The sequence below is a fragment of the Polypterus senegalus genome, chromosome 9, assembly GCF_016835505.1.
Source record: "Polypterus senegalus isolate Bchr_013 chromosome 9, ASM1683550v1, whole genome shotgun sequence".
In the NCBI taxonomy this organism is placed as follows: Eukaryota; Metazoa; Chordata; class Cladistia; order Polypteriformes; family Polypteridae; genus Polypterus; species Polypterus senegalus.
The window spans coordinates 70,331,699-70,349,422 of NC_053162.1; the positions used below are offsets into that span (position 1 = coordinate 70,331,699).

Here is a 17,724-nt window from a genome sequence, read left to right on the forward strand (position 1 = left end):
AGTAAAACGCTTTTCCTCCTTTACTAATGAGCATTTAAATGTAAAGCTACAGAGTGACAATTGTAGGGATGCATGCAGCACCTGTCATTGTTTTTAAATGAAAAAATCTGCGCTGATTAGTCAATAAGCAATGGACATCATTTGAATTAGAAATTGAAAAAAGATATAAAATATTCTTAAAAGACACATCTTTTAAATCGGTTTTCTTAGTTCACTAAATTCTTTCATTTTAGGATATCAAGACAATCATCAAATCATTATGCAGTAAAGTCTACAAATGAAAGAGCTGACGCACCTGATTTCCCCAAAGACAGATCCAGCTCGCAGTGTTACCAAAACCGTCTTTCCATCTGGACCACCCAATACTTGCACTTCTCCATCCTTGATGATATACATCGCTCTTCCAATCTCACCCTGGAATTTTTTCATTATTATTTAATTGTAACCAATGTGCACTAAGTGTTCTTTTTGTTTACAGTTGAGAATCAAAAAACAAATGAACTCTTAGTATAAACTATAATGTTATTGACCTGCTTATCTTATAGTCTGAATACTGCAGAATTCAAACACCTGACATCAAACAGCTGATATGATACTTATTTTCATAATTATACATTTTACAATTACCTTTTACTACTTTTTAAGCACTTGGAAAAGCAGTAGCCTCACAAATTTTTATCTTAAACACTTAAACCTATTTGATAGCTGCAGTATGGCTTTGATTCCTGGTCACACTGGATCTAAATAACCTTAACTTGTGTTGTTACTGATATTCTATCCTCCAATTATGAGGATGCTATGATCATTATCCTGTTGCATTAAACTGTGACTTTGGACACGCTTGACCACAGCATTCTACTGTACACGGGTGAAAATTATGATGGCAATGCAAGGTTCTGTTTTTATGTGGTTTAGTTATCACTCAAATAATTTTCCATATTTTCAAAACTATACTGTACACCATCACTGTAGTCTGGAATTAGATATGTCCCTCAGAGCAATCAACACTATATGGTACCATAAAACATCTCACTCATATATAGTCAAAACTTTAACACCTAAAGGTGTTTCTCAAGTTGTGTTACAAATTAAATATTTCAAGGAGTTAAAACACTGGATGAGTCTCTTATTGTATAAATAGTAGGTTACAGACACTGTCGATTTGGAACTCAAGAATTTGATATTAGTGTTACTGAATCCACAGGCAGTTTAGGTACTGATCTATCTTCTGCCTACATTACTGCACTATCCAAAATGTCATACAGAAAAGATAATCTAAGAGTTTAATACTGTAGAAATTGCTATTTCAGTGCTTTATTTACTTCACCTTTGATCTATGTTTCTTTTGAGGATTACCAGAGCAACATGGTGAATTAGATATACCAGGCCATTATATCTTCCAGTGATCCTGGGTCTTATCCAAATGGGTTGTGCTTAGTATAATAACTGGAATTGTTAGTTAAAGAGGTAGACATGATTTTGCATCATTTTTGATAACTTTGATATGCCCTTGCTTCTGCCAATAAATTCTCAGTTGTGACCCAAAACTATAAGGCTTTTAAATCCTAATAGTATCTCAAGAATGAGTCATACTGTGAGAATGCCAGATCTAACCAATAAGATTATTAAATGAATATAGCTCATGTAGCAAACAGGCTAAAGCATCTTCTGTCAAACCAAAGGTAATTAAAGTGAAAAGGCATTCACCGTGGTCTAATTATAGCACACAATCTCTTAAATATATATAAAGAAGAAATAGAGGTAAACAAAACTGCAAGATCACCAAACTTCTTGGACTAAAATAATTAATCAGCATAAGAAAGCACTGTGAAAGGGAAGCTCTATTTATTATTCCAGAATAAAAAATTGTAAGCAAAATCCTTAGGTTTAATTTTGAACAACAGCTTAATTGACAAATAAGAAATCAGATCTCTCTAGTGGAACTTCACTTTACAGAAGAGGCAAAGAGACCATGGATTTCTTTACTGTAAACCTGGTAAGATTTCAGATAGCGCAGTCCACTTCTAGAATTAATAGATCACAACATCACCCAGTGCACATGCCACTGCAGTAAAATTAAATTCATTAGTGCAGAAAATTGTCTAATTATTTTTATTTCTTCAAATCGGCCATTCTGTCAGAACAGCTCAAATAACATTAGTTTTTTTACAATTTATTATTGTTACCATTTTTCTTCTGTGACATCATTTTGCCCTTATTCTCTAAATATATTTTCTTAATCTATATCTGAATTACCACAGCCACAGCCATTTTAGAACTTTTGTTAGCTAAGGTGCTCTGTCATAGTTAAGTGCATGATGCATGTGCATGTGACACCACAGTGGCCTTTTTGTAAAAGTTGGCTACATGCATTAGATAATGTCCAAACTTTGTCACAATGCTAAAAGATATTTAAGATTCCTTTAAATGTAAGAATTGATTTCTTGTCTTGTCCACAAGAATTGTTAGAATTTAATTAAAGACATTCAGTTTAAATCATAAGTTTTTCACATTTGCTATGTCTGGTTAAGGTTTTGAGAAAACAGATGTTTTGTTTTTTTCTTTACACAAATCTTATTGCAAAAACACAGACCTTGTTGTAAAACTCTGACTGTTCACTACTTATAACACAGAGAAGCCTATTTTAATATCAACAGATTGGAAAACTTCAAAAAAGATTGCTTTTAGATTTGAACAAAGCTTTTGATAGAGTTGTTGTTTGAAGACACTCTTCAGTGTGCCTAAACAAGTGCTGGTTTATTTAGTGGCCATGGACAGGGGAATTCTGTGAAAAGTGTGTCTCATTTCTAGTTCTGCCGGTTTCTTAGCTTCATCTACTCATACTTTACATAAATAATTAGCTGCAAGAGCATATAGTTATATCTATGTGTATTTGTGTGTTAACATACAGCAAAATACAAAATTATGTTTTGTTTTTAAATTGTCTATATTTGAAAATATGTGCGGCACAAGATGCCATCAGGAATGCTATATTGAAGTAGGAGAATAAATTGAACTGAATTAAATTAAGAGGTTTCAGTACTGTAATAATGAGGATAGACTGCATCATCACTCTTAAAATATTTAATCTTTCCTAATCGCTGATGTATTTGTACTCCATCAGAATGAGTGATTATGAATTAACAGTGAAAAAAGTTAACCAAGTGATCGGTACCTCAATGACAAATGAATGATACAAGTTTAAGTCCATGCAAGTCAGTGGCACCAAGATCAATGTACCTTCTTGCAGACATAATCTCCTGGCAGATATACCACCGACCTTAGCCTCTTCAGCATGTCATAAATCATTTGAAGGTCACATCCCTGAGCAAAAACAGAACAGAAAAAAGTTGTAAAGAGCTGCATCACAGATTGAGAAGCAGTAAAAGTGATTGCATGTTGGTGAAGACCCACCTGAAAGAGTGGCACCTTGCTGACGATGCTGTAACTGACATCCACTGCAATGTCTAGTCTCATCTTGTCTGGCAGTTGCACCAGTAATTCTTGCTCATCTGCAGAAGAAACATTTTATATGAGTGCCTTAGATTGTGGATGGGGTGACAGAGGCCAGCATTGCCTATGTATCATGGCTCAGAGAGATGAGCGCTAAAATCTTAACAGTTAACTGTTTGTGTAGAGTTTGCACATTCTCCCCATGTCTTGTTGGATCTTTCCCCTGGTACTTTTGTTACTTCTCACATCACAAAGACCCATGTGTTAGATTGATGGGGGCTTTAAATTAGCCCTATATGAGTGACTATGCATGTGTGCATGAATATGCCTTGTAATGGAATGCTGCTGTCTAATCCAGGGTTATTGGATGTGTCTGATTTAGCAAGGGCAGACTCAGACTCAGGCAATCAGTGCATCGAAACCAAATTCAGGAGCCTTGAAAATTAAATGATATAATTATTATGGCCTTTGCCTTCACATTTGTATTGATTGTTTCTTTATTTTACACTTTTTCATGTTGCTAGTGCATGTGTATTTCCCATCACTAGCATAGCTACCTTGCTCAAGCTTACATGTAAAATAATATTTCTACTACTGTACTTCTTTATTAAGAATAATAACATATTTAAATATTCATCCATTCATTTTCTGAATCTGCATTTTTCCTGTTACATGGTCATTGGTCATTTAAGAGTCTATCCTGAAAAAACAGAATGCTGTTCAGGGACCAAACATGTATGAGACCCTTGTCCATTATAAGGTACATTCACTCATTCTCAATGCACTTCTTTATAGTTAGATTTTTTTAAAGTTTAAAAACAAAATATTTTAGAGGTAGCAATTCTGATATACTTCTTAGTCTTTTTACTGTTCAAGATGGAAGATTAAAATATTTATCAGATATAGAATATGATCATTCACCGAGCTCTAACTATACAGTGTGCTTTAAACATTTACTCTAGCACTCACTGTGAAAAGTACAGTTTAAAGAGTAATTTATAGACCTCACCAGTTCATTGATTATCATAAATAATTTTACTCCTGAATAAAAAGCCTTAAATTTGATTGTTTTCTTACCCAGCATCCCCTGGGATTTCCATGTGTATTCATACCAGGTCTTAATGCGATTCTGAACATCCTTGGAGATTTTATAATTGCTCATATACTTAATGGTTCCGTCCATGTATGCTCTGTAGTATGTTTTTCCAGCAGTTGCAGCCCCAACCACATCCCTCATCTGCAAGGTAAAATGATTTTAAAATTAATCTTAAAAACAAATCAGAGCAGATCTATACAAGTAATAAAGGAGAGGTGACTACCTGCCCTATCATTATAGAGAAAGCAAAGACCCCACTGAAGTAGTTCAGAAGCTGGAAAGTGATTTCGAACAATGTCACTGGATGAGGCAGCCCCCCAATTGTGATCAGAGTCTTCACAGCGAAGTAGTAGCAACGAATGTAGCTGCAGCCCAAAAGTAAAAACAACACAGAAATCAAATCTATGAACACAGCATGATCAACAATCTTTGAATGTCAAAATTACATTGAATCCACTCACAGTGATCTTAGATGTTGACAAATTTTCACTTCAACAGGATAGGTACTTGCCACAATGACATTTATTAGAAGTGCAAGATGGCACCAGCCTGGCCTGACCTTTTAAAGGTCCTAGAAATTCTATATAAAGGTTCTAGAAAAAGTCAACTGGTGAGCACTATGTTTGTGGTAGTATTTCAATGTTATGTGTTTTTCTATCTACAGATATTTAAATTTTGTTTTGTTTCTGATTTTGCTAACAAACCATAAATAACTGGAGGACTTTAGTATAAATACAGTAGATTAGTTAGATTTAGACAGTAGTTAGATTTTATGTCCAATACAACAACTTTCTCTATTAGCAAGTAGATATCATATTAGGCCGCAACTTCTCTGCCAAGTACAGAACATATATTCTCGACGTTCACAGATAAATAATGTTATTTTGCCATTTATAACAAGAAGTGTTATTGCAGCTTGTTTTGTTTCAATCACCCACTCTAAAGTATGTGAAAAAGAACTTCCAAGAAAAGACTGACTTTTTTCAATACTGTACTGTATACTGTATATTATCTTTAATTCACCAACCACATAAAAATCACAGGTTAAGAAGCATTGATGGCCACTGAATGATATATCTGTTGGTTTTTGTTTCTGCTGATTTCTTATCATTATACTTCACATTCTCACTTACATTAGGTATTGGGCAACAACTAATTGTCACAGACCACAGTTTGTAAGACTCAAGTACTGATGAACAGTAGATGTGAGCAGCACTAGAGCATCACAAGAAACAGTTCCACCTTCTTTTCTCTTCAACCTCGGACTATGAATACAACACCATGTTATGTCACTTGCAGACACTCTCTGATTTTTGTGCATTAATGGGGTTTATTGACCAGGGTGTGAAAAAGAGTATAGGAGTCAGGTGAACAGCTTTTATTTCCTGCTGCAGAATGAATTGTCTGAAACTTAATATCAGCAAAAACAATGAACTGTTTTTTTTTTTGCTGCACCAAACAGCCTCTATGTCTGGTCACTATTCAGAGAGTAGATGTAGAAATGGTGCCATTCTGCAAGAACATGGGGGCCCACATGGGAGTTGATGAAAGGGTGGACTGGCCTCATAATACAGAGGAACTACATAAGAAAGGGCAGAGCAGGCTGTTTTTTCTTAGGTGACTGTACTCCATTACTGTGTGTAATGACATCCTTCACATTTCTATAATTCTGTGATGGACAGTGTGATTTTCTACTCTGTTGTGCCCTGACCTGGCAAAATCAGTTCAGGAGAGGACCACCAAATTAATTAAAATCACTTATTGGAGGCACTCTGGACCCCTTGGAAGTAGTAGGAATGGAGAAAAAGAAAGCTAAACCGACAGTCATTATGAACTAAGCTATACATCCTCTCTCTGACACAATAACACTGAATACTTTAAGCCAACAAATTATTCAGAAGATAATAATTATTCAGAAGTGGACTCCTTTATGTTTAGCCAAATTAGTTAGCTTTTTTTCCTGTTGTTTTGCTGTTTATTGGGCTCTATCTATCTAAACTGAAATTTATCTGACAAGGTACTTGAGTACAGAAATGGAAAATAAAAGAAGAAGCCAGTATAAAAAGCACTGGTTTAAATAAAATGTGTTTTTACTGAGGTAAAAGGAAAGGCAGAATGCCTGACAAGCAAGAAAATGTGGCTACCTTGAAGTAGTATATCAGTTCGACCTGCAATATTTTTGTACTATTAGGTGAGGAATGAAACGGAAAATCTAATGAATTAAAATTAGGGTGGCCTGGAATTCCATATTTCTCAGAACAGTTCCTTTATTTTAGACCCAATTTAGGTGACTCACTGTATTCCTACAAAAGTCTTTATTTTCAACGTGACTAATTTCTCAGCAAAGTAGTGTATGTAAATATTATGGCATTCAGCACCTATTTACAATAAGTAAATCAATACAATGCATTTAATCATCAATAACATCAATTGTATTTAAAACTATGAAGATCTGTCCAATCAGTTGTCCAGAGGTGGGACCATAGGATGAAAACATAGCTAATTCTGCGTTAACACCCTCATTATCTAGAGTGTCTGTTGCTTTTGTCATGTATGGACCCTGCAAGGTTGCTCTGAGTGAAATCTTCTTCTCAGACTGAGAATGTTGCAACTCAGAATGTCTAGCTAAGAAGGAACATTTTCACATTGCGCTTTGGGGCAATGTCATTAGAAGCAACTGTATTGACTCGGAGACAGTGAGGATGTTTTAATGAAAAGGATTAGGAAATGAGACATACGTAAAAAGTCGAGCCAAAGTCTGCAAAATTTATCAAAATCTAACTGAACTGTTGTCAAGTTCAAAACACTAATCAAAAATCAAAGACCTTAAAACCAAAACTAAGTTTGTTCACCAGGAGATGTTTTAATGCAAGAATCATACACTAACGCTGATTTTATCCTAATCTTGGATACCCTGAAGATGCATGGGACGACCTTTATATTACCATTCTGATGATATCACATATTCTTGGAGCATTCCAGTTAGTTTGCCATGGCAACTGATAATGCTTAACATCTCAAAATGGCATTGTGGCAGAAGGATAAAGTTATTTAAGTTATTTAGGAGCCAATCTGGATAAAAGCAAGGTAAAAATTAAATAGATGCATATTTTGCTTAATACACTTAAGTAAATCATATAAAAATGTTATGAAAAACACCAATCATAACAGCAACCTATTATGATCATTTTTTAGCATGCTGGAATTCATTTTAGCTCATTTGTGTATGGATTAATATTGTTTTTTTATTTGGTTATTTTTATCATTATGTCAATTTTGTTTATGACTGAAATGCCTGTTGCTATCTGTTTGACTGCCAGCATTACAACATGTGTTGTCATCATACAATCATAATTTAAGATGGTGACCACATCCCCCCCATAGACTGGTTTCCAAACTTTGGGATATCAAAGTTTTTCACAGTTGCTCTCTTGTTAAACGTTGGCTACCTCTAAGAAATTCTGGTTTGGATTTTGACCTTTTTTGCCTAAAGATATTTAGAATTAATTTTGGTTTTGATTCTAGTTTTTTATGACCACATCTCTCATTAATATCTGGGTCATCCCCTAGTTAATATTTTCACACAGATTTTCTCTGTGGATACCAAGCTCTCTAAGCTAGTCACAGCACAATGCAAATGCAACCCCCAGCCTTTCCCTTCACCCAAATTATTAGACAAGAAAGAAAGAAATTATTTTACAGGAACACAATCTTAACTACAACATTGCAGCAATGACCACAAAAAGTGAGAACGCTTTTACTACAAGAGTTCATTTAAGATTCAGTTTTATTAGCAATTGAGTATATGCACCCCAGCATTTGAGAAACATCCTCACCATTATTATTGATGGTAAAGTACAGGGCACTCCCAAGCTGCAAAATTAGAACACTTTCTCAGTTGTTCTGAAATCCAGACTCGTAGTTTTAATCCAGGACATACCTGATGCAGAGGAAACCAGCAGTCCAGTATCACTTGAAATAAGCTCACAAACATATTGATTGCATTGAACACTCAAACTGATGTGCATACCATTTCTAATAGCAAAAGCACACATACCACAAAAGGCATCTGAAAGTCTATCACTTATTCAGAGATCAGTTCTTGATTTTGGGACATTTCTTTGCATAAATCATTGCTTCGTTACTATTCCCATTCTTCTGAGTAAGAAACAAATCTTTGTGTAATATTCATTTTTATAATAAACTCCTATTGTCCTAGTAGCCTAAGTAGACTTACAAAGTTATACAGTTATCTTCACTCCATTAATTTCCTTAACTGATTCCAATTAGCCTCCTTTGAAAATGACAATACAGTATACAGTTGTCACTGATGGTGCAAATGGCAATGTAACCTAGACAGAACCTTCTGATTCAGTCCCATTTGCACCAGTGTGCTCATCATTAAGTAGCTGCTTTTACAACAGGCATTTTGGAAATAATTAGAAAATAAAATGAAAAAAAGTGGCCTACAGAAAACAGATCTGTTCATATGAATGATCGTAAACACCGAAATGGGGTATTTTTACTTTGGAACATTTAATGCGGAACATGGTGTTAAAAATGTGACGTATCTCCTTCAACCCCTCTCATCTTTCAAACCATTTCACTGCCCATGGCTCTTCCTTCTACATTCCTGCCTGTAGCTGAGCTGAGCTGATATACAGTGACTGAGTTGCCTGGTGAAGTTACTTATTAACCATTCATTTAATAAGCTCATATTTAAACAGTTTAAACTCATGCCCAGTCATTGTGCACTTAGCCTTTGGTGAGCACCTTTTTTTGTGAAAGCTTTGATATACTGTACAGTATACTTGTTTCTTATCTCTTAGATTATTTAATCTTTGCCTATTTGAGAATCTGCCCTGACTAACATTTTTATTCTCATTTTCCCCTTATGCCTTTATACCCGAGTTTTGTTTTTTTTTTTTACTACAACTCTGCCTTTTAGAAATAAACCTATTTCCCTTTTTATTGACCATCTGTCTTATGATTCTGTTATTTCTTAGCATTGATGTTGCTGCAACAGATAAGAAACTCGCATTTCAAATCTACTTTAAACATGCATTATGCACTTTATACCATTTATGAGATTTTTGTTTTCTTGGGTGGCTTCACATACACTAGAAGACCAATCCTGTGAACCATACGAGGTATAAAGTATGTTCCAAGATGACAAGATAACTTTAATGAAACAACACAATAATTTATAAAATGGGTCCAGGTGTGTTGACTGCAAGGAATTGCAAAGCCCTAAACATGAAAAAGAAATAATTAAGGGATGTAACAAATGAGTTGAAACTAGGATAGTACACATAACTGAGCCGAAATGTTAGCCAAGGTTCACAATCAAAGGGCAAAAGTAAGTTCATAACCAGAGATCAATTAAAAAAACACAGAAAATATACTAGGTTATTTAGGTTATATCCACAAACTCAAACAACCCAGAAGTGTATGCTGACCTTTAATTCATTGTGGTAATGATGTCATGTCTCACACACTCTGAGTCACCCTGCCAAGCAACTGCTAGCAACAAAAGATACAAGGTGTCTCAAAATGGAGGTGCCCATTCACAAACTAAATAGCATCATGGCATAACATTAAAGTTTGCTAAAACAAAAAATAAATGTACCCATTGGATTCTTTGTATAAAGCATTTTTAGAGACCAAATAACAGTTTAAAGAAAATGAAAAGCAAAAGTTAGATCATGACAACAGTTACAGGCAGAATTTGGCATTTTATTAAAGCAATTTAGAACACAATTTTCTTCAGGATCTTCTCTGAGTGCTCCATTTTAACTTCAACATTCCAAAGATTTGAATGTTAGGTACCTCTAAATTACGCTACTGTGAGTAAGGGTTGGTATATGTGTGAACATTAAGTTCCGCTCCATGTAATGTTGGTTCTTTGCATCCAGTGTTCCAGACTGCACAGTCCTAAATTAAATTAAATGGGTTCGAAAATGGAAGGATGAATGGATGGAACAAAAACCAGCAACAACTTTAGTACCCCAGGAACAAGTGTGGGGAACCCATAGTTTATGAAACAAAGACGTATACAATGCACCGATCAGAGGGAACCATAATCAAATTTGTTTTTATGCAAATGCACTTGTACAGGTCTACCACCTGGAGGTAACAGTTGCTTTGAGGTAGAAAGGGTGGGTTTTATAACCTTTGTTGGAAACAACTGATCCTTTCTGATCTACAATGAGAAAAAGGTCAATTACATAGCCAGCGCATACAGTATGTATTTCTTGAATGTATTTGGAAAAAAACATACAGCAGATTCACGAAAAAAGTACTGAATATGAAAACCTGTTCCCACGTCCAGTATATGTCCAACGGGTTGATCCGATCCCTTCATAGTCAGATGCCCAGTAGTAGAGACAGGAATTGCAGTGTAAAGAGTACAGGAGGTAGGTTGTTGTTCTGATGACTCTGCAAGGAAAAAAATAATATACAGTATAAGCAAGAATGGGTCAGCTTGGAATAAACTTAGAAAGGTTTGGTAAGTTAGCTTCAATCAACTCAGGTGTTGAAATTGAGAGTCATGGAATTTGTTTGATATTCTAATTAAATAGCAAGTCAATTTGGCAATGATTTTTATTGAAATTAGAAGAGTCATAAAACAGTATGAATGTTTCATGTGTGAAGTATTTTGGTTCACTATGTCTAAATATTATGAAAAAAATCAGTTTTTGCCAGTTACAAGTGCTTTGTGGAACATTGGTCTTTTCACCCTTACTTATTATCACAATTGACCTACAGAGAATGCTATATACCCTGGCAATTCTTATCATCCTGCCACAACTGGACAATAAACACTACTAAACTGGACAACTGTTTATAGGCTACAGTTCAGCATTTCACACTGTTGTACAGAACCATTAAGGATGAGCACCAGTGTTATTTATGTTATTTGTATGTTTTCTTTTTATTCTATTATTGTAAAGCACTTTGGCCAAAGCATTCCTATGTTGTTTTAAATGTGCTATATAAATAAATTGACATTGTTTTTGCCTTGAGACTTAGTGCCACCTTGTGCACCTGGACTTTAGAGTTCTTAACCACCACTGAAACCTGAAATGGACACAACACAACTTTGCTAACATTAAGTAGGCCCACCAATGCTTTAACCTCCTTATATATTGTCACACTCGCGTGTTTAGGGGACAACTAAAGGGCCTGAATAAATGTAGTTCCACACCGGACCAGGGGGTGGCGAAGTGCGCTAATTTCCACTTTCAATTCCTTGCAGACCATTCTCAGGAAACCCCGCCCTGTTCTGGGGCAGCCAACAAAGTCGATTCCGGTTCCAGCCCTGATGACAACACTTCTCCTGCGAGGATTTAAAAGCCGCCATCTTAAGATGATACTCAGTTTTGTTTTGGACTTGATTGTGTGAACATGTCTTTGTATTTGGACAGATTTTGCAGCCGGGAAATATTATATGGATGGCTGCCCCAAACCTTCCCAATGTCTCTGGGGTTTTCTTGTTACAATATATATATTAGGAATGCCTGATTGTCTGTGCTAACCAGCTTCTACACATGTTCAGTGGGGTCTGTCCTTGGAAACTGTGTATTATCCTGGTATTCAACTCAGCTGAGGCCTGCAAAACACTCCAGTGGGCATCAGCTCAAAATACTATTTGCACACAATTCTTTTAGAAAGTCAAGCAGTACTATTAAAGACCACAACCATACTGCACAGTCATTTTTCTCCATCCTCAGTTCTTGCTAACAGTGCAGGACCATTAATACTAGGATCAGAAATTTAAGTTGCTTATTAATACCATAATCAGATTAACAATTACATGAACAAACTTCACATTTTTAGATACTTCTTTGTGTATCATTTGATATTGCTTTACATGTGTGGGGTTGTTCTCAATGTCTGCTGTTGGTATTGTAATACTGACACTTGTCTGTTGCAGATATGAAAGAAAGCATCTGATTATACTATGTATAATTGACAAAAACATGAATCTATGAATCTGAAAGATCAGGGAAGTAAGAGAAGTATATCTTATGGAAATGCCTCGCTGGGTACATAAATAAACATTATGTGTAGCATTGGGGAGTAAAGCTGAATCCTTATGAAAGGCTTCTGTCTGTTAAGTCCCAAAAGATCCGGGTTTAATGCTATGCTTGAAAATGGAGTTCCAGCTCCTGGTTCATTTTGCATTATAATTGTGCAGCCTCATGGCCTGAGGAAGAAGCCCCACCAGCCGTTTTAAATAATTACAAAGAATGCTGCAAGTACTAATTTCTCAGTCTGAATGGTAATGGCTATTTTGAGCTCCTCACATGACATGGTCATCAGACATTAGTTTTCTGCTTGATTGCTACCTTGTTTCCCTTTTCCTACTGTTTGTGGTTGATTGAGGACTTTGAACTGAGCAACCGTGGGTGTAGGTGAATATATGCTGTAGTGGTCTGCAAACTCACCCAAGATTGATGCCTTACTTTACAGGTCTGGCTGCTGTAATAGACAATGTGGAACTTACTGATCAGGGAAAACCTGTCAAAGAAAATGGCTGCTTGTGCTGTTGTTTTTTTGTGTGTATGTCACCTTTTTCACACTTATGGATACACCAAATTGCATTAACTCATGTTCAGTTTTTAAATAACATTATTTATGACAATCACTTCTATTTTTTGTTTCCTCCCACCGTCCAAAGACATGCAGGTTAGGTGCATGGCGATCCTAAATTGTCCCTAGTGTGTGCTTGTTGTGTGGGTGTGTGTATGTATGTCCTACAGTGGGCTGGCGCCCTACCCGGGATTTCTTCCTGCCTTGCGCCCTGTGTTGGCTGGGATTGGCTCCAGCAGACCCCCGTGACCCTGTGTTAAGATATAGCGGGTTGGACAATGACTGACTGACTGACTTCTATTTTTCTTTAGCTTATCTGGAGCTACAAATCATAACAATTGCTTTATCTTTATTTTTACCTTTTAACCTTTTTAGCTTGTTTTCTTTTAGGCTTACTTGGCAGGCAGGCTGAGACACAGGAACAAAGGTTTCCATTAAGACCAGCTGACTGCTTTTCAGACATATTAGAATATGGTGTGTGCTGTCAGATCGTGTCTACAATGATTACTTGAGTAATATGTATAGCTTATGCAAACTTGTTGCAGTGTATATGAGTTAAGCTGAGCCAGGTTTTGCCTTTTATGAAGATGAAATTGGCAATATTAGATGTGTTACCCTTATAAATGGTATAAAACAGGTATTTAGGAAGTTTAGAGGGCTTAGGCATTATTGTTTACATCTCTTATATACATTCTTTAGTTTTTGCTTCAATTTCTGACATGGTTTGATAATACAAAATTACTTTGGTCGTTCAGGGCATCATTTGGGTTCAGGGTTAACATCCATCCATCCATCCATTACCCAACCCGCTATATCCTAACTACAGGGTCACGGGGGTCTGCTGGAGCCAATATGTCTTAACATGGAAAAAGTAATTGAATGGGAGCCAATCTACTAAGATGTGCTGAATACCCAAACACTAGCAGAATTAAAGTGTTTGCAAATGGTCGAATATTCGAAGAAATTCATGCTATAAATAGAAATAATTAAAGTTTAGTTTAAGTTTAGGAACTAAAACTAACCTTTTTTTTTAATATATGGCCTTGTTTCTACTTGTGGAAAACTGATGTAACGGGACTTATCATTTGATCTGTAATTGAATATTGGCACCAGATAGTGAATTTTTCCAATAGCAAATTAAAAAAAAATGTTAATTCATGCATTTATTTTGAGTATATCTGACTACTGCAGTACTATTCTGACAGATTGCCCAAATCCTTCTATTTCCATCCAAATTCAAAATGGTGAATTGTTTTTAGAACTAAGCAATATGACCATATCACCCCTACTACTAACATACTTCATCAGCTAAAATTTAATCTGAAGTCATTTTCAAATTTATTACATTTGCCATTGCTCCCTTTACCTTTCCCAACTTAATCATCTATAAATTGCAATTACAAAGAGTAAATCTTCTTACAATTCTGAGGATAAATATAACTGCTGTAAGATGCATAGATTTTAGAAAGAGTGTCCCAGACATTTGAAACATCCACTGTTGGCTTAAGGTATTTCACATTGGATTCACTCTTTAAATCCAGGCTGAAGACTCACTACTTCACAATACTGCAAAGATGTCTGTTAGTTCATCTAAAATAAAATTGCAGAACCAGCTAAATCCTTTCCCATTTGCCTTTTTCTTTTGGGATCCTGCTTTGGCATCTGTTTCCTGTAATATCTTAACAACACTTCTCTCTCTAGCTATAAAATGAGATACCTGAGTAGCTGAGAGCTTTTGACATCAAAAGTGAAAAGCACTGCATCAAAAGATACTACAAAAACAAGGCTCTGGTGATTCTGCAATGAATGAAATAAGTGGGTTTGAGAAATGTAAGCTTTCTAAGCCTTAAGTTGGAGAAGAGTGTAACATAAGAAAAAACTGATTTTATTAGTTTTCAATAGTTGTATTGCATCTATTCATATTAAGAATGAAACATGTGAAAGTAAAGACATTTACTTTGCAGATGTATTGCATTTTTTATTTAATTTGTTCAACACTAAGGTGCAGATCCCAATTCCTACTTCATGTTATGGACAAAAGTTTCAGTTAAATGATTTTTGTGGTACACAGCAGGCCAAAGATAAACACACCGTAGACCAGATGTGACCAGGGCCTCACATTTGTTTATATACCTGTGGCAATGACCATTGAGAGCCATAACTTGTACATAATTTTCTGTGTGGCCCAATTTCAGACTGTATACACAGTTAAGAATTTTATAAGTCCTTCTTTAAAAATCAACATATTTAATTAAATGGCTAAAACGTCATTTGATATCTGTTCAGATTTTACACTTATTTAAACTTGAAATGCCACATTATTTGTAGAGGGGGTCATATTTTCTACTTTTAACTTTGGTTTCAATTTAAAGCACAGTTAAATGTTTTGTTATGTTATCATTTTCTGTAGTTACACTTAATTAAACTTTTGGGATATCTTGCTTTGGTTGTAAATTAAATGAAAAAATGTTTTGGTTTCTAATATCTCACAATACGAATCAAGTGTGAAAGAATTAAAAGATAAAACGTCCACAGCAGTCTAGAACACATGCAAAACAATGTGAAAAATGAAAACCTACATTTCTTTGTTGATATGTGAGAAGCACATATACAGTATAAGTATAGCAGCGAAATTTACCCCCAATGGAAATACAATGCAAATGCAAGAACTGCACTCACACTTCACTTTTTAAGTTCTGCCATAGAAAGGGGCTAATAGCAAGCCATTCTATCCAAAGGGAAGGACACCCTTAATATGTGGCATTGGATATGGTAAACTGCTAGTGAATATACCTCCCTGGGACTCCAGAAGTAGGTACACGGGGTCCATGGTAACTTGGGACAGTAGGAATGACACTGCATTTACAGGGCTCAGGGATGTTTTTACCAATTTAGCTTTTCATTGCCCACTGTCAAGAAATACTTGTTTGTGTAGAATTCCTGTCCAGCAGTGATGTAGCAAAGATACCTGTTGTGATTTTGTTTTATTTACCAGTAGCAGAGATAGTACCTAGCATAAAGGATTATTCAGAAGAATTTCCAGTTGCAGCCAGGGCCCAATCCAAATAAATGTTGAGCCAAAAGACTAAAGCCCAAAAGAAAACCAAAAGCCAAAGAATGATGTTCGAAAAGTTCAAAATCCCTATTATACTTTTCTTAACAAAATGTTTAATTTTATTTAAAGTCCTGCCTTTTAATTTTAAAGTTTAGAGAACTCATTTGGAGTACCAACATCTTTTATATTACATATGTCACAGGCCACTTGGCACGTGATTTACCTGCCTACCAACCATGCAGCCTCACAGTAATCAGAAACAGAAAACAGTGGGCTCATAGAATGACAAGGGCACAAAATGGCAAAATGTTGACAAAAATGCAAATAAATTACATAAATAGGTATACAAATTAGAGCCCCAAAATGGCCAATTGTTGTTTTTTTTGATAGAGGAGTGTGGGAATAATTGCAGGGTGCACATTTAAATGGCTAGGTAGCATATAAAATTTATTTTAATAGTGTGCCATTTTTCTAGTGCTCTATTAGAGATAAGCTGAAAATATTTCATTTAATAGGCCAGTGACATACTGTAGTAGATTTAACAGACAGTCATGTAATGTCTATGGTCTTTGCAGTTCACAGTGTATTCTTCTGTTCCAGTTGTACAAAATATACATAATGCATTTAAAATAACTAATAATTTGTCATCTTGTGCATTTGTGTCTGCCAAATACACAATAGTAGCAGCATCTGAGGTCAAAACTTATGAGACAATTGGTAATGGTCTGAGGTACAGGGCGAGCTTGAGGTATCCATCTGTTTGCCATACAGATCAGAGTTAAGAACGGACTTTTTACAAGTTAATTCCTAGCTAAAAGTGTTATTTGGGCTTGGAGTCACAAAAAAGAGTAGAAAAAGCATCATGGGAAGGCAGGAGGAACACTTTCAAGAGGAGCAGTAGAGTTCATATACTGTGTACACACATTTGAACCACTGATGAATTATGTTAATGGTGCTGTTATAAACTAATTTAGTAGGATGGAGGCTATTCCCGTAGTCTGGTGCATTCCACTTGAATTCTTTACCCTCTGTGCCACATTCTGTACTTCTTTCAATGCAGTCAGTAAGCAGATGTTCAACTATTTTCTTTAAATTAATTTAGTCTGACACTGCATAGTTACAACATCAATGTAAAAAGGCAGAAGTGCAAAGAGTATTTAGCCTTTTCTTGGGAATGAAAAAATAGCAAACCTTTACATTTACCTGTAGATGTAAGCTTTGCTCAGAATTGCCTCCAGACGATCATTAAACTCAAAGAAAGACATGTACTGTGGAGAAAAATATGATTTATAAGGCATAATCAGAAGGAAAAACAATTTCAACCATTATGCTTTAGTAACAGTAATCATCTCCTTCATTGTTTTTAATTAAATGATAACTAATGTTTAAAGACGTAAAGACTTTTGCGAATATGAAAACACTGAAGCCTCACACCATAAATATTTGTCAAAGTGCCAGTTACATCCTTAGAAACATCAAAAGCTATATTAGGACCTTCTAAAAGGTAATGTGAATTTAACTTGAT

General features: G+C 35.4%; 1 protein-coding gene across 5 annotated transcripts in view; it reads right to left on the minus strand.

The window, feature by feature from the left end:
- Positions 1-17,724, minus strand: part of LOC120535398 (cyclic nucleotide-gated cation channel beta-1-like) — a 109,058-nt gene that overhangs the window by 10,724 nt on the left and 80,610 nt on the right. For all 5 annotated transcript variants that reach the window (XM_039763221.1, XM_039763219.1, XM_039763217.1 and 2 more), the window contains exons 10-16: positions 17,403-17,467; positions 10,865-10,987; positions 4,773-4,914; positions 4,531-4,690; positions 3,415-3,512; positions 3,241-3,324; positions 296-414 (exon numbers count right to left, since the gene is read on the minus strand). In XM_039763221.1, coding sequence (XP_039619155.1) covers positions 296-414; positions 3,241-3,324; positions 3,415-3,512; positions 4,531-4,690; positions 4,773-4,914; positions 10,865-10,987; positions 17,403-17,467 — 791 coding nt within the window. The remainder of the gene's footprint in view (positions 1-295; positions 415-3,240; positions 3,325-3,414; positions 3,513-4,530; positions 4,691-4,772; positions 4,915-10,864; positions 10,988-17,402; positions 17,468-17,724) is intronic.